At 38.4% G+C, this 19,086-nt stretch overlaps 4 protein-coding genes across 5 annotated transcripts; all 4 read left to right on the forward strand.

Annotated features, from left to right (window-relative positions):
- Window positions 1–3,322: 3,322 nt before the first annotated feature.
- Window positions 3,323–4,415, forward strand: LOC134202101 (uncharacterized). Its single transcript, XM_062677175.1, has 3 exons — window positions 3,323–3,920; window positions 3,983–4,361; window positions 4,400–4,415. The coding sequence occupies exons 1-3, from the start codon at window positions 3,323–3,325 to the stop codon at window positions 4,413–4,415; spliced, it is 993 nt and encodes a 330-aa protein (XP_062533159.1).
- Window positions 4,416–4,423: 8 nt separating this feature from the next.
- On the forward strand, window positions 4,424–5,731 carry LOC134202103 (uncharacterized). Its single transcript, XM_062677177.1, has 2 exons — window positions 4,424–4,474; window positions 4,542–5,731. Exons 1-2 carry the CDS (start codon window positions 4,459–4,461, stop codon window positions 5,486–5,488), a joined length of 963 nt encoding a protein of 320 aa, XP_062533161.1. The 5' UTR covers window positions 4,424–4,458; the 3' UTR covers window positions 5,489–5,731.
- A 1,226-nt stretch (window positions 5,732–6,957) lies between these two features.
- LOC134202102 (uncharacterized) lies at window positions 6,958–10,589 on the forward strand. The gene is made up of 4 exons (XM_062677176.1): window positions 6,958–7,510; window positions 7,573–8,064; window positions 8,132–9,026; window positions 9,087–10,589. The coding sequence occupies exons 1-3, from the start codon at window positions 7,003–7,005 to the stop codon at window positions 8,782–8,784; spliced, it is 1,653 nt and encodes a 550-aa protein (XP_062533160.1). The 5' UTR covers window positions 6,958–7,002; the 3' UTR covers window positions 8,785–9,026; window positions 9,087–10,589.
- Window positions 10,590–10,677: 88 nt separating this feature from the next.
- Window positions 10,678–17,051, forward strand: LOC134202106 (uncharacterized). 2 transcript variants are annotated; one of them, XR_009977141.1, is made up of 2 exons: window positions 10,678–10,798; window positions 16,900–17,051. XR_009977141.1 is itself a non-coding variant. In XM_062677179.1 (2 exons), exons 1-2 carry the CDS (start codon window positions 13,562–13,564, stop codon window positions 16,977–16,979), a joined length of 921 nt encoding a protein of 306 aa, XP_062533163.1. In that variant the 5' UTR covers window positions 13,524–13,561; the 3' UTR covers window positions 16,980–17,051. The 2 variants fall into 2 exon arrangements, 1 of the variants encoding a protein (XP_062533163.1); XM_062677179.1 differs by lacking the exon at window positions 10,678–10,798 and adding an exon at window positions 13,524–14,402.
- The last annotated feature ends 2,035 nt before the right edge of the window (window positions 17,052–19,086 follow it).

Genomic DNA, 19,086 nt, shown 5'->3' on the forward strand with positions numbered 1-19,086 from the left:
GGGATGTTATGTGTGTATCTGGATTATTCACAATTTACAATTACCCAGTCTTGTATAACCGTGTAAAAGGAAACGTCAAATAAATCTCAGTGTTTTATCGAATGACAAACGAAACATACGCGTTTTGATTTTATATCTTTCCGAAACTTAAAACTTACCAGGCTCTGGAACATCAATCCTGCATCAAAATCAGAAAAATATCATCACTCTCCTTCACGTATCGTCTTTTATATTTTCTAACTCTAAATACAAAGCAATACATAATTTCATTATTTTCATATTATTATACAGTCCTTACTGCTGATCTTGGTTATGCAATGATTGATAGAGCTTACCAGGTTCTGGAACATTAATCCTGCATCAAAATCAGAAAAATATCATCACTCTCCTCCACATATTTTTTTTTACATTTTCTAACTCTGAGTACAAAGCAACTGCTGATCTTGGTTATGCAATGATTGATAGAGCTTACCAGGTTCTGGAACATCAATCCTGCATCAAAATCAGAAAAATATCATCACTCTCCTCCACATATTTTTTTTACATTTTCTAACTCTGAGTACAAATCAACTGCTGATCTTGGTTATGCAATCATGGATAGACCTTACCAGGCTCTGGAACATTAATCCTGCATCAAAAACAGACAAATATCATCACTCTCCTTCACGTATCGTCTTTTATATTTTCTAACTCTAAATACAAAGCAATACATAATTTCATTATTTCCATATTATTATACTGTTCCCTACTGCTGATCTGATGATGATGATGGTCCCGCCACATACCCCTACAAAGGTTTGAGCTAGACGAGTTATCTTTTAGATAATTAATTAAGATCAATTAAATCAGATTTGCCAATAACAAAAAAACGATCCGATTATTTTACAGATATAAATTCTTATAATGTCCATCACTATACATCACTTAGCAAACACCGGTAGTGATACCTCGAGGTCTACAGAAATGCAACTCTTGTGATACCTCTCGCACAGATTTCAAAAGCTTCGCCAGGAACCGCTTTACGTCTTATCAACAATTCTACATCTCGAAAGTATATTTCAGCATTTATTTTGATTTTCGACAACAAAACGCCTAAGCTTGTGATACCTCTCCGTCGATATAAAAGCTCGTCTTCTATCGCGTACAAAGAAAACCTACCAGGTAGCCAAGGCCAATCATCTATTTCCACTCATTACCAGTCATTCAAAATTCACTTTCATCCATCACGCAAACAGCTCAAAAATGTCAATGATTGGAATAAATTATAAACAACTTATATCAGTATTGCGCAAGGGCCTCATACGCCTGTCCCTGGCGAACAAAGCTCGTGTACTCTGCATCGAAGCTTAGAACCGGTGTTAGGGCGCAATCGTTAATGCGAACATTTTATATTCGATTAGGCCGGAACAAATTTAGTTTTCTTCTTTTGTCACCCCCCCGTCAGAATTTGTAAATATCGTGGAGGGGGAAATAAAAAAAAATGAAATTTGAATCAATTGTTTTTTTTTACATTCTACATTTTTCCCCTTCGTTTCCATGTCATATTTTAATTGTTTTGCAAAAAAATAGAATCGTTTAACGAACAGAACAAGTGGTACTAAACTTATGTTGTCTGTTAAACGATTGTTTTGTGCAAAACAATTATAATAGATATTAAGGTGAGGAAACCCATATTTTGTGTACGTGACATTCATATACACCCGATTCTTTTTTTACACGGATTATTTTCACACGGATTTTTTACACGGCTTTTTTACACGGATTCTTGAAATAACACGGATTTTTTTTGCACGGTTTCTCGAAATAGCACGGATTTTTTTTACACGGATTCTCGAAATAACACGGATTTTTTTACACGGATTTATTTTTACACGGAACGCATCCCCCAGATTAACAAAGACCCGGTTACTTTTTTACACGGCTTTTTTACACGGTTTCTCGAAATAGCACGGATTTACATTTTGCACGGATTCTCGAAATAACACGGATTATTTTTACACGGATTCTCGAAATAACACGGATTTTTTTACACGGATTTTTTTCACACGGCACGCATCCCCGTGTAAAAAAGAATCGGGTGTATATATCCAAAAAGATTTCTTACTACTATTATGAACGTCAAGAGCCCGCGCATAGGATACATTTGCAATTTTCCCATGCAAAATCTACTAAACGCAACGCAAACTTATCTTATGTGCGCTGTGCTTTACCAATTGTTTACATTTTTACCATTCTCTAATACCAGGCTACTGACATCCTATTGTTTAGCCCATCGCCAGATCGTAGCCAGGATGTCCTGGGCTATAATTTTTTTCATACTGCGTTTCAATGATGACAGCGGTCTATGTCTATTGATGATGATGACACCGCGCTTGTCACCGGGTCGTCTAATACAGTTGCGTTCACTACTATTCCTTACCTTTAGTTTGTATTCTAATCGAGTGCACGTGCAAAGCCATCACTCAAAACGTCAAAACATAAGCTGAAGAAAAAAACGTGTAGGAGTTTTGTGCTGTTAAAAGTGTCGAATACTCAAATACTATCTATCGTGAGTCATTTAAATTTCCCTATATTAAATACAGATTTTCATATTTGTTTATTCCATTGATTCTATCCACAGTGTCCACCTGATTGATTATCGAGGGTGCATTCCAAAGAAGAAAATATTTCGTTTGTGTATCACAATGGAACAGATTCCGATTGCTGTCAGGGTGGAGAAGGACGGAAAACGTATAGTGCAATATATTGTGACTGTTTTAAAAACAACAAACTTTGAATCAATTATCGATCAAGTTTTGGACGGTAAATTGAACAAAGCTGAAAAGATCGATAAAGTGTTTGCTGGTAGTAAGTCTATCAATTGTGATGATTTGTTCGAGGTCGACCCGTCAACATTTTTGCAGGATGCTGTGACCGCAATCGGAACTTGCACCAAAGTTTTGTGCCAAATGAAATCAACATTTGACCCTCCAAAACAACCTCAAAACGCATTTGACCATTCAATGAAAAATGCTGCCATCGTTTTGTGTCCTGATAAAAAGAAAGAACTAGATGGTCGTTCAGAGCTCTACAACTGTGTTGTGCAATACTTTATAGACAAAAAAGCAGGGTTCAGACGCTTCCAGAAAACTGAAATGGAGCAATTCATGAGTGCAGTAGTTTCGGCCGTATGGTACTTAGATGGACAATCAGAAACATCGGCATCAGCTCCAAGTATTCCACAACTTCCTGCAAGTTTTGCTTCACTCCGAAGACACGAGATACATTTCGGATGTATCATGGAAAGGAGGAAAAAACCCTTCCTCGTATGATGCGGACCGATATGATTAAACTATTCGATGAACTGGACTCACTGTGTGCAACGGCGATACTGAATTCGAAATCCTGGTCAGAAGTGCAATCGGATGTGCAAATGCTACGTGCAACATATGCCGGTTATATCAATTACCTCAACAAAGTGGAAGATCGAGTAGAAAGTCAATCCGTTGATCATCGATGCAGCTTGTTGGAAAATCGGTCTTTAAAAACTGTAGCAGCTAGTTCATCCAGAACATCGTTGACGAAACTTATGTATAAAGAACTAGAACAGCAACTTAACAGCGGAGAAGCATACGCTCCTGTTAATTTAATACTGTATGCTCCATCAGAACGCAAAGCACGATATAAGTATATCCAGGGATTAAGTTTCGACTTCGATGTTCAGGTGTATCGATCGTTCAAGCCGAATGCTACGTTCGTGTGGAAACTTCCCCATCTTAATGAACGGTCGGAAATCCAGTTGTCAAATACAATTGTTCATTTGGAAGATGATATCGTTTATCGCGTAAAAGCTGATAAATGCAAACAGGCAGCTGCAGTTTTCGGGGAAATAGCATCGTGGACCGTGCAAAAAGTTAAGGAGTTTAGCCAGTTGGCTACAGGTACCTGAATACATTTCGTTCTACAATGAAATTTCATTTAAGCATTCTATTTGACATTTCAGATGATGATGAGGATCCTAGCAGTTCTAAGCAAGATGACTTGGACGGACTTAAAATGTTAATCGGCGATGGTCATGAAATCGAGGAAGTTTTGCATATTGAAACCCAACAACTGAATTCGAGGCAAGGCAAGTTTGACAATTTCTGGAAAGCTGCTGAAATCGTTATCGCCGAAAAGGATCTATCGGTTGCTCAGGAAAGACGACACGGTACAACTAGCTGGATTTCACCGCTGTGCGTTTCCTTGCGTGATCTGATGGACATATGCGAAGAAAAAATGAATCAGCTTTACCCAGGATGTCCGAACAACAACGTACCCTCAGCTGAGTATTTTCGTCTACAATTTACACCCAGAAACCCACGTAATCGTACCGCTGAAAGGTACTACAGTAGGTTTGATTTCAAATATGGATTGCAAGTGCGTACACTACGTAAAGCACATCCCGATCAACATTATGGGGCAAAGCAATTCCAGTACATGAAAATGATTGCAGGTATATACTATTAGACATTTAACGCTTGCTTTGACGATTTGTATCATGATTGAAATTTTCCTTCCAGGTCGTTTTCATACTTCCAGTCTAGTTTTCTTTCTGGATGACAAAGCAGCAATTCTGGTGGGATTTGAAGGCGCTCCAGTCAGCGCTACAAGAAGACAACGTTCAGTTCTTAAAGCAGGCTTGGATAATCGAGGATTGAACGCTTTAGATCACGACAACATACCGCAGCATCTAACCCCTTCGATATCAATTAAACTGATTTCTCCTATGGATTTATCTAATGCTTGGCATGCAGGACAATCGTGCATAATTCTCAAAGACGCTATATTCGAGCACTCCACTGCATTTAGACACGTTGCTGAACTTCTCACTCGTTATTCGGAAGATGACATTGTTCGACCAATGTTGTTTATCGGATCAGATGGAGGACCTGATCATAACCTGACTTCCATCATGGTTATGCTGAGTTACATTGCTATATTTTTCGAGCTCGACTTGGATTTTTTGTGTGCAGTGCGCACGCCTCCAAATTTTTCTTTTATCAATCCAGCAGAACAATTCATGGCAGCAGCTAACATAGCATTGATTGGAGTTTCGTTGTCTAGAAATCATCTGGGTGAAAATGAAAAACTTGTGAAAAATTTAATGTCTAAAAAACAATGGCGGGAGGCTCACGAGAAAAACCCTAACAACGATTATCCTCGCTTGGCCCTAGAAGGAACAGAAGATGCCCGAAGGCTACTTAAATCAAGATTTGAGTCACTGCGCTACAAAGGAGAAAAGGTGATCGTATCTTATGCTGCAAACGAAGCAGAGATAAATACGATAAACGATTTTCACACGGATTTTTTTTACACGGCTTTTTTTACACGGATTCTTGAAATAACACGGATTTTTTTTGCACGGTTTCTCGAAATAGCACGGATTTTTTTTTACACGGATTCTCGAAATAACACGGATTTTTTTTACACGGATTTATTTTTACACGGAACGCATCCCCCAGATTAACAAAGACCCGGTTACTTTTTTACACGGATATTTTTTGCACGGCTTTTTTTACACGGTTTCTCGAAATAGCACGGATTTTTTTTGCACGGATTCTCGAAATAACACGGATTATTTTTACACGGTTTCTCGAAATAACACGGATTATTTTTACACGGATTTTTTTCACACGGCACGCATCCCCCGTGTAAAAAAAGAATCGGGTGTATATATCCAAAAAAGATTTCTTACTACTATTATGAACGTCAAGAGCCCCGCGCATAGGATACATTTGCAATTTTCCCATGCAAAATCTACTAAACGCAACGCAAACTTATCTTATGTGCGCTGTGCTTTACCAATTGTTTACATTTTTACCATTCTCTAATACCAGGCTACTGACATCCTATTGTTTAGCCCATCGCCAGATCGTAGCCAGGATGTCCTGGGCTATAATTTTTTTCATACTGCGTTTCAATGATGACAGCAGTCTATGTCTATTGATGATGATGACACCGCGCTTGTCACCGGGTCGTCTAATACAGTTGCGTTCACTACTATTCCTTACCTTTAGTTTGTATTCTAATCGAGTGCACGTGCAAAGCCATCACTCAAAACGTCAAAACATAAGCTGAAGAAAAAAAACGTGTAGGAGTTTTGTGCTGTTAAAAAGTGTCGAATACTCAAATACTATCTATCGTGAGTCATTTAAATTTCCCTATATTAAATACAGATTTTCATATTTGTTTATTCCATTGATTCTGTCCACAGTGTCCACCCGATTGATTATCGAGGGGTGCATTCAAAAGAAGAAAATATTTCGTTTGTGTATCACCATGGAGCAGATTCCGATTGCTGTTAGGGTGGAAAAGGACGGAAAACGGATGGTGCAATCTATTATCAATTATCGACCAAGTTTTGAACAGAAAACTGAACAAAACTGAGAAGATCGATAAAGTATTTGCTGGTAGTAAGTCTATCAATCGTGACGATTTGTTCGAGGTCGACCCGTCAACCATTTTGCAGGATGCTGTGACTGCCATCGGAACTTGCACCAAAGTTTTGTGCCTAATGAAACCAACATTTGACCCTCCAAAGCAACCTCAAAACGCATTTGATCATTTGATGAAAAATGCTGCCGTCGTTTTGTATCCTGATAAAAAGGAAGAACGAGACGGTCGGTCAGAGCTATACAACTGTGTTGTACAATACTTGGTGGACAAAAAAGCAGGGTTCAAACGCTTCCAGAAAAATGAATTGCAGCAGTTCATGAGTGCATTTGTATCGGCCTTATGGTACTTAGATGGCCAATCAGAAAAGTTGGCATCAGCTCCAAGTATTCCACAACTTCCTGCAAGTTTTGCTTCACTCCGAAGACACGAGATACATTTCGGATGTATCATGGGAGAGAAAAAAAGAAAACCCTTCCTCGTATGATGCGGACCGATATGATTAAACTATTCGATGAACTGGACTCACTGTGTGCAACGGCGATACTGAATTCGAAATCCTGGTTAGAAGTGCAATCGGATGTGCAAATGCTACGTGCAACGTATGCCGGTTATATCAATTACCTCAACAAAGTGGAAGATCGAGTAGAAAGTCAATCCGTTGATCATCGATGCAGCTTGTTGGAAAATCGGTCTTTAAAAACTGTAGCAGCTAGTTCATCCAGAACATCGTTGACGAAACTTATGTATAAAGAACTAGAACAGCAACTTAACAGCGGAGAAGCATACGCTCCTGTTAATTTAATACTGTATGCTCCATCAGAACGCAAAGCACGATATAAGTATATCCAGGGATTAAGTTTCGACTTCGATGTTCAGGTGTATCGATCGTTCAAGCCGAATGCTACGTTCGTGTGGAAACTTCCCCATCTTAATGAACGGTCGGAAATCCAGTTGTCAAATACAATTGTTCATTTGGAAGATGATATCGTTTATCGCGTAAAAGCTGATAAATGCAAACAGGCAGCTGCAGTTTTCGGGGGAATAGCATCGTGGACCGTGCAAAAAGTTAAGGAGTTTAGCCAGTTGGCTACAGGTACCTGAATACATTTCGTTCTACAATGAAATTTCATTTAAGCATTCTATTTGACATTTCAGATGATGATGAGGATCCTAGCAGTTCTAAGCAAGATGACTTGGACGGACTTAAAATGTTAATCGGCGATGGTCATGAAATCGAGGAAGTTTTGCATATTGAAACCCAACAACTGAATTCGAGGCAAGGCAAGTTTGACAATTTCTGGAAAGCTGCTGAAATCGTTATCGCCGAAAAGGATCTATCGGTTGCTCAGGAAAGACGACACGGTACAACTAGCTGGATTTCACCGCTGTGCGTTTCCTTGCGTGATCTGATGGACATATGCGAAGAAAAAATGAATCAGCTTTACCCAGGATGTCCGAACAACAACGTACCCTCAGCTGAGTATTTTCGTCTACAATTTACACCCAGAAACCCACGTAATCGTACCGCTGAAAGGTACTACAGTAGGTTTGATATCAAATATGGATTGCAAGTGCGTACACTACGTAAAGCACATCCCGATCAACATTATGGGGCAAAGCAATTCCAGTACATGAAAATGATTGCAGGTATATACTATTAGACATTTAACGCTTGCTTTGACGATTTGTATCATGATTGAAATTTTCCTTCCAGGTCGTTTTCATACTTCAAGTCTAGTTTTCTTTCTGGATGACAAAGCAGCAATTCTGGTGGGATTTGAAGGCGCTCCAGTCAGCGCTACAAGAAGACAACGTTCAGTTCTTAAAGCAGGCTTGGATAATCGAGGATTGAACGCTTTAGATCACGACAACATACCGCAGCATCTAACCCCTTCGATATCAATTAAACTGATTTCTCCTATGGATTTATCTAATGCTTGGCATGCAGGACAATCGTGCATAATTCTCAAAGACGCTATATTCGAGCACTCCACTGCATTTAGACACGTTGCTGAACTTCTCACTCGTTATTCGGAAGATGACATTGTTCGACCAATGTTGTTTATCGGATCAGATGGAGGACCTGATCATAACCTGACTTCCATCATGGTTATGCTGAGTTACATTGCTATATTTTTCGAGCTCGACTTGGATTTTTTGTGTGCAGTGCGCACGCCTCCAAATTTTTCTTTTATCAATCCAGCAGAACAATTCATGGCAGCAGCTAACATAGCATTGATTGGAGTTTCGTTGTCTAGAAATCATCTGGGTGAAAATGAAAAACTTGTGAAAAATTTAATGTCTAAAAACAATGGCGGGAGGCTCACGAGAAAAACCCTAACAACGATTATCCTCGCTTGGCCCTAGAAGGAACAGAAGATGCCCGAAGGCTACTTAAATCAAGATTTGAGTCACTGCGCTACAAAGGAGAAAAGGTGATCGTATCTTATGCTGCAAACGAAGCAGAGATAAATACGATAAAAGCAAATATTACAGACCAATGGCCTGAGATTAATTTGAGCAAAATTTCGAAAGCTGAAGCAATGAACGTACCATCATTTAAAGAATTCTTTGACAAACATGTTAAAGCGACATCCTATACCTTCCAAGTAAAGTATAACTTTATCTGTACTTCGATTCATTTAATCCTAAACAAATTTAATTTCTAGGTGAAGAAATGTAATGATATAAATTGCAAATTTCACAAGGCAAAGAGGATGGATCAAACCATCAACATCCCTTGGCTACCGAAGCCTCAACTCAAAAGAGAAAAATATGAGGAATTCGATGAAGTATACGGTACTGAACCGAATGACGATTGTCAACCAAGTAAAATTAAGGCAATGCATTCACAAGAAGAGAGGTTTCCTCATCCTTCATTTGCATTAGCTTCCACCAGAGCGCGCATCATAATTACATGCACTGAATGCAAATTTCCGCGTCTATTGTATTCTCAATACAGTATGAACAAGCAGCAACTAATGGAAACAGAACGCTTTTTTGATAAAAACGTATATATTTGCGGTGTTCCACTTGAAGGTTTACCAGACGTTTTTCAAAATCCTAAAATCAAATGCTTTGATCCAATTCATCTTCATTATTTCCAATGTTCGTCTCTGAAAGGATTTAAAAACTTATGCGCGAAGTGTCTCGTAAGTAACTCGTCCGTGACACACAACAAACTCAATATTTGTGGCTCATGTTACGCATCAGTGTTGAAAAACATAAATTTGAAGCAGCGCAACGTTAAAGCAAAAACTAAGTAAAGTATTCTAAGTTAAAATGTAAATATATACGATCAAGCTGCGCAAAAAAAGACTGTTCCATTTTCCTCGGTTTAAATTTTATTTTTATTTTTTATTCACCCCCCCCCCCCCCCCCCGGACCATAAGTTACGATCAAGTGACAAAAGAAGAATATATAATTTGTTCCGGCCTTAGTTACTGCAAATAAATTCTTTTTCGAGCCCCTATAATCAAGCAGGTATCTCAAGCACACCACATCATTATAATGCTGCATGATTGAGTGTTTAACTTTGCTAAAATATCGAAAACAAAAGTGTGCATAAAAATTGCCTCGCCATAGCAAAAAGGTGGTAGAGAATTAACACTGTTGTTTACAGTTTAGAACCAAATCCAGATGTCGCACATGTTGGGGTAGGGATTCAGTGCTTCGCCTTCTCCCCCTGGTATTGCGCGCGGGAGGCTCAATCTTTTGCAGACTACACAAAAAAGATTCAATTTAAAATAACGTCAACAACATAAAATCCATCATCATCATCGAGGCGATCGTTGAAGTCAATTAATGCCTCAATAAATAAGAAATAATTCAGATTACACCTAAACATCCGTTGGTCACAACTTCGTCAAGATTTAAAGTTAGTCAATTATTAAAACTTGTCGAGCAGCCGTTCAAAAAGCAGCTTTGATATGTGAAATACATTGTCTCTTAAACTGTGTTAGGGTGTTAGTGTTGCTGCACGTTTGATCTGTGTAGGCATCGAATTGAATACAAAAACAATGAATTTTGTGAAGCACCATGTAAAAAGAAAGGCGTTCTTACTTCATCATTGTAACGGTGTAAACTAAGCATTCGGTATAACAGTTAGTTATCTCAGAGAGTTATAAGATTTCAGAGAATATAAGAGCATGAAGCATGGGTTTCGGCCCAATATCGAGTATTGTACAATATAGGAGAATTATAGTCAGTTGAACTTTAACTACAGACTAAACCAGTTGTGTTATATTTCTACTCCTTCTTCAGTATCACGAATCTTATCAGTGGCGACGAAGATAAAAAGTTTAATTTCACTGCTTAAGTTCAAACTTCTACAATTAATAATAGTGAAATAGTGGAGTTTTGCATGCAAGCCGTTGACGTTGTAAGTTTTCATCTTAAATCGTGAAATTTGCAAGAGATCATTTATTTTCACGTGTTGTGGTTTCTTTTGTCGAACCAATTTTGTTCATCAGACGGTAGATTTGCTTTGCATATCTTTTTGTTTGATTTGAACATTATTTTAAAAAATCAGTACGAGTGCGTAAAGTGAAATTTTATAGAGAAAACCACATTTTACAAGTAGCCATTTTGTTAGCCAACAATTGTGCTAAACTTCTTTTGTTCACATTAAAGGCGGTTGGTTACACCAGGTTACACAGTGTTATTACACCATTTTGTTTGTCCCCTTTTGTTCATACAGTGAGAACCGGGAGACGCCGCTGCCAAGTGAAACGCCAGTGAAATAGAAGTCACTTCACTGCACTTTGACGTCGTTGGGAGAGTGAGATCCCTGTGAGCAATTGTTCTTTTGGGTGAGCTCGTAGTGGAAAGTGAGACCAACACAGTGCATATGCATGTGAGTTGCATCGTTGGGCCTGTTCAGTGAAGCGAAATAGTGCATCCGTTGTTGTCATTGACCTGCCATCCAAGAAGTTGCTGTTGCTGTTGCTGGGATTATCTGCTGTTGCTGGAATTGACCGTTGTTGCTAAGATTGGCTGCTGCTGCTGGAGTTTGTGGACTAAGGTGTTATCGGATACATATTGCTTGCCGTGTTGCTGTTTTTTGTGGTGGCTGCTGTTTTACCACAACCAGGGTTGTTGTGTGTATATTGACCTATTTACTCAGGTATGTTATTCTTTTTCTGACGATATTTTAAATATTTTACCCTGTGTTATTTAAAAAAGTGTAGTTTTGTGTTTTTTCCTTTGAAACAAACGCAATTTATTTATTTTATTATTTTTTGTGTATTTTATTTATTTTTGGCTACAAGGATGTCAATCAATCCAACGTCTGAACCTTTTATTCCGGGAACCATACCATTTTCGCAGTATTTAGAGCAGCTAGAATGGATGTTTGAACACAACAATTATACGGAAGACAAATTTCAAACTTCGTTCCTAGCAGTTTGTGGAACGGAAGTATTTTCCCAACTAAAGCTTTTATTCCCTGGGCAGAGTTTGAGAGATCTTACTTACAAGCAAATAACAGAAAAATTAAAACAACGTTATGACAAAAAAGACTCCGACGTAATACATAGTTTCAAATTTTGGACGCGTAGACAGGGTCAGTATGAAAAAGCGGTTGATTTTGTGCTTGATGTTAAGCATTTAGCCGAACAATGCGAGTTTGGTGAGTTTAAGGACATAGTTGGAAGAGTACCACGATGGCAGTCAATATGGCACCGGACCTTCCACGGGTCAACCCCACACCTCCCGCACTCCTCTCCCACCAACATTCGGATGCATCGAACTGCATCGAACAAAAGTCTAATATTGAAATTACTAACCTGTTCACCGCATATTTATTCACTTCCCGTGATAATGAACATGTTTATCCAAAGAGTCCTATGTATTTCGGCTCAAATATTATCATTTATCAGCAGTTTCGTGCCAATTTGATAGCCGTTCGCGATTTGGTGGGTTTATTACTGCACTTCACTTCTTCTCAAAGGGCACGGAAAAAATCATTTTTTTTACTCACTTCTCCGCACATGAGCAGCCCGAAATGTTGATGGAATGCAAATTAAACATCACTTTTCGAAATCAGTCACTTGTTTAAACCGAAAACTTAATACAAACTGATATTTTTGCCCGAAAAAAACGATTAAAAACTGATCGCGGAGCGAATGTAAACACCGCGGTGCACCGGCACCGGCAGCAGCAAACTGATAAGTAGGGTGGCTCAAAAAATAATTTTGCTCCGCCACGCTCAGTCGATTATGATTTATAATTTGGGTGTCATCCAATGGTTTGGGTGGTTTTGAATAGAGGTTTACCGGCGAGGTTGAATTTAACATTAATCTGATTCTGGCACTCCGTCATTGGGCGCTAGCGAGGGGGGAGACCATATGATTGGATAAAATATTCAAGAGTTTCAACTCCATAGACAATCCATATTGAATGGTCGTTCCAATAGTTGAGAGTCGATTTTAATCGAGGTTGCGAATCTTTCGCATGAAAATTAGGCTTCTCAGAAGGCACCAGTGAAACGTGCAATTCAACCAAATACCCAGAATTTGTCTGTGATATCTATCGCACCAGGGGGAGATACTTCTAGTCTAATCTAGTCTACACTATCGCACCAGGGGCAGATGCTCCATACAAAAAGTGTGATATTGGGGTGAGCGGGGTATGAAATGCCATTTTTTGCGTTACATAATCTATGGATCTTTCCTGCGGTGCGGTTTTCGTTCAGTGAAGTCTCTGGAATGTTGCCATCAGCTATGTGGGTTCTCTTTTCGCCAGCGTTTGGAGGCGCCGTAGCCAGTGTAATAAAATGTTTAGTTTCCCTTACTAGTTTTCATACAAACTTGAACCGGCTTACGCTCAACCAGTTTTTGTTCAAATGGGTTTTTTTAGGGCACTCGGAGCGTGGGACGGAATCGAGTGAGCGTGGTGGAGCTGGGTCGTTTTTTGAACCACCCTACTAATATTCTTTGTTATTTTATAAATACGACACCAATACTACTACAGTATATGATAGTTTTTATTGTACCAATACTTTCAAGCTTTGTTTTGGTACTCAACCCACCTTCACCTTAAAGATAGAGCTGTTCGTGATATGTTAGTAATTGGGATTAATGATCGGAAATTACAGAAGCGTTTGTTCGATGAGGACGATCTTTCTGTTGCGAAAGTAGAAAAGATGATCGTGAATCAAGAGATAGCTTCGGATAGAACTGAGCTATTAAGAAGCGATGAGGATAGAAGGGGTAGTGTGATAGCCCGATTAGGTCGAAGACAAGAACGTGCACCCTACAGATCAAATTTCCGTAGTAGAAGTAGAAGTGACAGTCGAAATCGGTATTTTGCGTTTAGAAATAGAAGTGATGGAAGATATGACGATAGAAAAAGTTACAATTCCGACAAGGAGTTCTTTTGCTCATATTGCAAGAAAAAGGGACATGTGAGAAAATACTGTTATAAACTCAAAAACAGAAGCCCTCGTAAACTCAAATCGGGCGTTAAATTTGTTGATTCGCCTAAGCCTTCTGAACAAGGAACAAGTTCATTATTTAAAAGATTAAAAGAGGATATGCAGACTGATTCAGAGGATGATTCACCGTGTTTGATGATTTCGGCCGTGAATAAAATGAGTGAGCCGTGTTATGTTGAGGCTAAAATCGAAAATAGAAAAATTACTATGGAAATTGACTGTGGCTCGGCGGAGAGCGTAATCTCTGAGGTTTCATTTTTGCGTTATTTTAGAAATCTCACTGTGGAACCATGCAATAAGCGATTAGTGGTTATAGACGGAAAGAAATTGAAGGTTTTAGGAAAGGTAGAAGTTTCAGTGCAGTTAGGTGACTTTAATGGAAAATTTTATCTGATAATTCTGCGCTGCGAAAATAATTTTGTTCCTTTAATGGGACGCACCTGGCTGGATACTTTTTACGCGGGATGGAGAAATGTGTTTTCGAGACCGACTGCTACTATGGAATACATCAGCGCGATAAATGACAACGAGACAATTCATGAATTGAAGTGTAAGTTTCCGAATGTGTTTGACAAGGATTTATCTAATCCGATAATAGGATATGAGGGGGATTTAGTATTAAAGCATAACACACCGATTTTTAGAAAGGCTTATGCGGTTCCTCTCCGTTTGCGACAAAAGGTAATAGATCATTTGGACGGGTTAGAGAAAGATGGAATAATAACGCCGGTAGAAGCTAGCGAATGGGCATCGCCAGTGGTTGTGGTTATCAAAAAAAATCAAGATATACGGCTAGTAATCGACTGTAAAGTTTCGATAAATAAGGTGATAGTCCCTAATACATACCCTTTGCCTCTAGCTCAAGACCTTTTCGCTACTCTGGCCGGATCCAAGGTTTTTTGTTCGCTGGATTTAACAGGTGCCTATACACAGCTTTTGCTATCGGATAAATCGAAGAAAATTATGATCATCAATACTATAAAAGGACTCTATGCCTATAACCGGTTACCGCAGGGCGCTTCATCGAGTGCCTCAATTTTCCAAAAGGTTATGGACCAAATTCTCAAAGGACTGGAAAACGTCTCTTGTTACCTCGATGACGTTTTGATTTCTGGTATAGACTTCGAAGACTGCAAAAATAAGCTTTATTTAGTTTTGGAGCGTCTGTCCAAGGCCAATATAAAAGTAAATTTCAGCAAATGCGTTTTTTTCGTCAAGGAGCTACCTTATCTTGGACATATTTTGACGGACAGAGGATTGCTGCCTTGTCCAGATAAAGTTGAAACTATCCGCGAAGCGAAAGCTCCGCAGAACGTTTCAGAGCTTAAAGCATTCTTAGGCTTAGTTACATATTATGCCAAGTTCATTCCAAATCTATCTACAAGGATAAAATGTCTTTATGCTTTATTACGGAAAAACACCAGATATATTTGGGACCAGGAATGCGATAGGGTTTTCACTGAATGTAAACGATTTCTATTAAAGCCTAATCTTTTGGAATATTTCGATCCGGAAAAACCAGTGGTAATTGTGACAGATGCGTGTTCTTACGGCCTTGGGGTGTAATGGCCCATGAAGTTGGAGACGAGGAACGACCTATATGTTTCACTTCGTTCACACTGAACGATGCACAGCGGAAGTATCCAATACTTCACTTAGAAGCTTTAGCGGTCGTTTGCACAGTGAAAAAATTTCATAAATTTTTATATGGGAAGAAATTCACTATTTACACGGATCATAAACCACTCATAGGTATTTTCGGAAAGGATGGAAAGAATACTCTTACAGTTACACGCCTACAGAGATATGTGATGGAGTTATCTATTTACGAGTATGATATCGTATACCGGCCATCCTCGAGGATGGGGAACGCAGACTTTTGTTCTAGGTTTCCTACAGACCAGGGGGTGCCAAGAGAATTAGCGCGTGAATACATCAAAAGTCTGAATTTTTCAGATGAATTCCCTCTGGATTATAAGGAAATAGCAAAGGCAACAAAGACAGATAAATGTTTGCGTAAGATAATGGTGTTTTTGAGAGAGGGATGGCCTACACGTATTGACAAATGTTTCAAGGATATTTACTCGCACCATCAGGACCTGGAGGAAATTGACGGATGCATCCTTTTCCAGGACAGAGTGGCTGTTCCAGATTCTATGAAGTTGAAGGTTTTGAAAATGCTGCATATGAACCATTCAGGAATCAATAAAACCAAACAGTTGGCTCGTAGAACTGTTTACTGGTTCGGGATGAATGGGGACATCGAGAATTTTGTGAAGACTTGCAGAATTTGTAACGAAACTACGACACTTTCAAAAAAACCACCTTATTCAAAATGGATTCAAACTAACAAACCATTTAGTAGAATACATGCCGATTTTTTTTACTTTAACAAGAAAGTATTTTTGGTTGTGGTCGACAGTTTTACTAAGTGGATTGAGGTAGAACACATGAGGAACGGAACAGATCATAATAAGGTTATAAATGTTTTTGTGAACATTTTTTCCCGTTTTGGACTACCAGACGTCCTTGTAACGGATGGTGGACCACCGTTCAATTCCGAGATTTTTATCAATTTTTTTAAAAAGCAAGGCGTCATTGTGATGAAAAGTCCACCGTATCACCCGGAAAGCAATGGACAAGCAGAGCGGATGGTACGCTTAGTAAAAGATGTTTTCAAAAAGTTTTTAGTAGACCCGGAAATAAGAATATTGGATACGGAAAAACAAATTGCTTACTTTTTATTTAATTATAGAAATATTTGCCTGGAGACGGATGGAAAGTTTCCTTCAGAACGTATGTTATCATTCAGGCCAAAGACTTTAATAGACCTAATTAACCCAAAGCATGATTTTAAAAAAAATATGTCAAACACAAATGATGATCCTCAAATACACAATGATAGTAGTGGCACAGTTATAAGTCCTGATCAATTTACTGATCTCAAACAAGGAGACCTGATATATTATAAGAATAACAATCGAACTGACATTCGACAATGGTTACCAGCCAAATTTCTAAAACGCGTTTCTACAAATATTTCACAGGTTTCTCTGGGAGGCAGAGTTGTTTCGGCGCACAAGCGTCAGCTCAAGGTAGTACCAGCCTCTCGCCGGAAAGCAACTAGTACTTTTGTTTTCCATGGAGAGAGTGCTTCTTTGCAAACTGAGCCAGTTGAACACCAGAGCCACTTTGAACCACCAGCAACACACAGCAACAAGCGACGGAGAGGATGACGATGAAGAATTTTCAAGCGTTTCAGACACTAGTTCTGATTTCTATGGATTTGCGGCTGAATCGTCCATCTTTCAGGGGGAAGAAGTTGCCCCAGCTAGTCACAGACAACATGATAAACCGGTGGCTAATGAGATGCGACGCTCGAAGAGAAATTTCAAAAAGAAGAAGAAAGAAGATTATTTATATTATTAAATTAGTGATCGAAAATTAACATTTTCTCGAATTTTTCCTAAATATGATAAAATTCTATATTCTTTACATTATAATTTCATTTTGTTTTCTGAGCCAGAATACTTTAATGTATGTTTCGAATTTCGAAATTTCTGATATTTAAATATTTACTTAAGGGTAGAGGAGCTGTAACGGTGTAAACTAAGCATTCGGTATAACAGTTAGTTATCTCAGAGAGTTATAAGATTTCAGAGAATATAAGAGCATGAAGCATGGGTTTCGGCCCAATATCGAGTATTGTACAATATAGGAGAATTATAGTCAGTTGAACTTTAACTACAGACTAAACCAGTTGTGTTATATTTCTACTCCTTCTTCAGTATCACGAATCTTATCAATCATATGTCTTGTATTATATTTACCTATGTATGTCACTTCCTCTTTCAATTCGATCACACAAATATCGAGGCAGCAAACCATTAATTACTTTAAAAATGAACACCATAGTTAAATATACAATTCTTTGCTTCACTGACAGCCACTGCAAGGCGTCCAGCAAAAATGTTGAGGAAGTGAACCTATTGCATCTCAAAATCAAACGAATTATTTTATTTTGCAAACGCTGTAATCTCGATATTTGTGTTTCACTAGCCAGAAAAAGGATGGAAGGGCAAAAGTCGAGATGAGGGGAGATGATTGATTTATACAAATATATTTTACTAGCAATCGTTAAATCTTTTTTCAGTCGGCATAATATTCCGTACTTCTTGGCAATTTTCTTGATGACATTGCCAATATGGGTACCAAATTTTAGCTTATCATCAATAATCACGCCAAGATATTTAATTTCCCGCACGCGATCAATCGTATCATCATCCATTACAACAGAGACGTCTGCATTTAATCGATTCCGTGAAATTACCATGAACTTGGTTTTACTAATATTTAATTTCAACTGTTTGTATTTCAACCATCTACTTAGAGAACGTAAATCTTCATTCAAGTGTTCGACGGCGTCATCTAAATTCTTAGCTGCAATGAATATAACGGTATCATCAGCAAAAAGATTTATGTCACAAAATCGTAAAACTCGCCGCATGTCATTGATGTACATAATAAATAAAATGGGCCTTAAGGTGACTTGCGGTGGCACTCCAATCTCTTTGTAGTTGTACCATAAAAATCATCAACTTAAGATTAGTAGTCGTGAGAAACTTGACTACCAACACCTACCAATCTACAAGGCAGACAAAAATAACCACTTGTTTTGTTAACATCCGACTACCGTAAACATTGCATTAATGTGAATGATTTCAATCTGAGTTGTACGCAGGATTACTGAATACGGTTTAACTATGACATAAACTAACGAAATGTGTCCGAAAATTAGATTAGCTTTGATTTACGTTGATATTCATGTTTTATTTTTTCATGATGCTTGCTGTTTATGTTTACATATCGTGACATTGTTGCCAGCTGTCCAAACACACCAATAGCATAATTGAAATTTACTGCGTTTTCTTTTTAATTTTTCAAGACGTTCCATAGTAGAATAATGAAGATATAATTATGACATTAATAGATAACAGGTTGGAGAGAGATTTATTATTTTTTCGATATTTTACATGTTTTCACTATGATTTCACAGAATTTCATGTTGACATCACTGCCTGCTGCGATAGGTAATGATCAATGACTGTTTGCATACGACGCTGCCGACGACGAGCAACCGACGACGTCGTTGGCATGCGCGGTGGGAAGATGAAATTTTTTCACTTGGTTTTATTTTCATTGAATCGACGCCAAATGTGTACTAAATGATTCGA

Source organism: Armigeres subalbatus, unplaced genomic scaffold, assembly GCF_024139115.2.
Source record: "Armigeres subalbatus isolate Guangzhou_Male unplaced genomic scaffold, GZ_Asu_2 Contig1008, whole genome shotgun sequence".
Classification (NCBI taxonomy): domain Eukaryota; kingdom Metazoa; phylum Arthropoda; class Insecta; order Diptera; family Culicidae; genus Armigeres; species Armigeres subalbatus.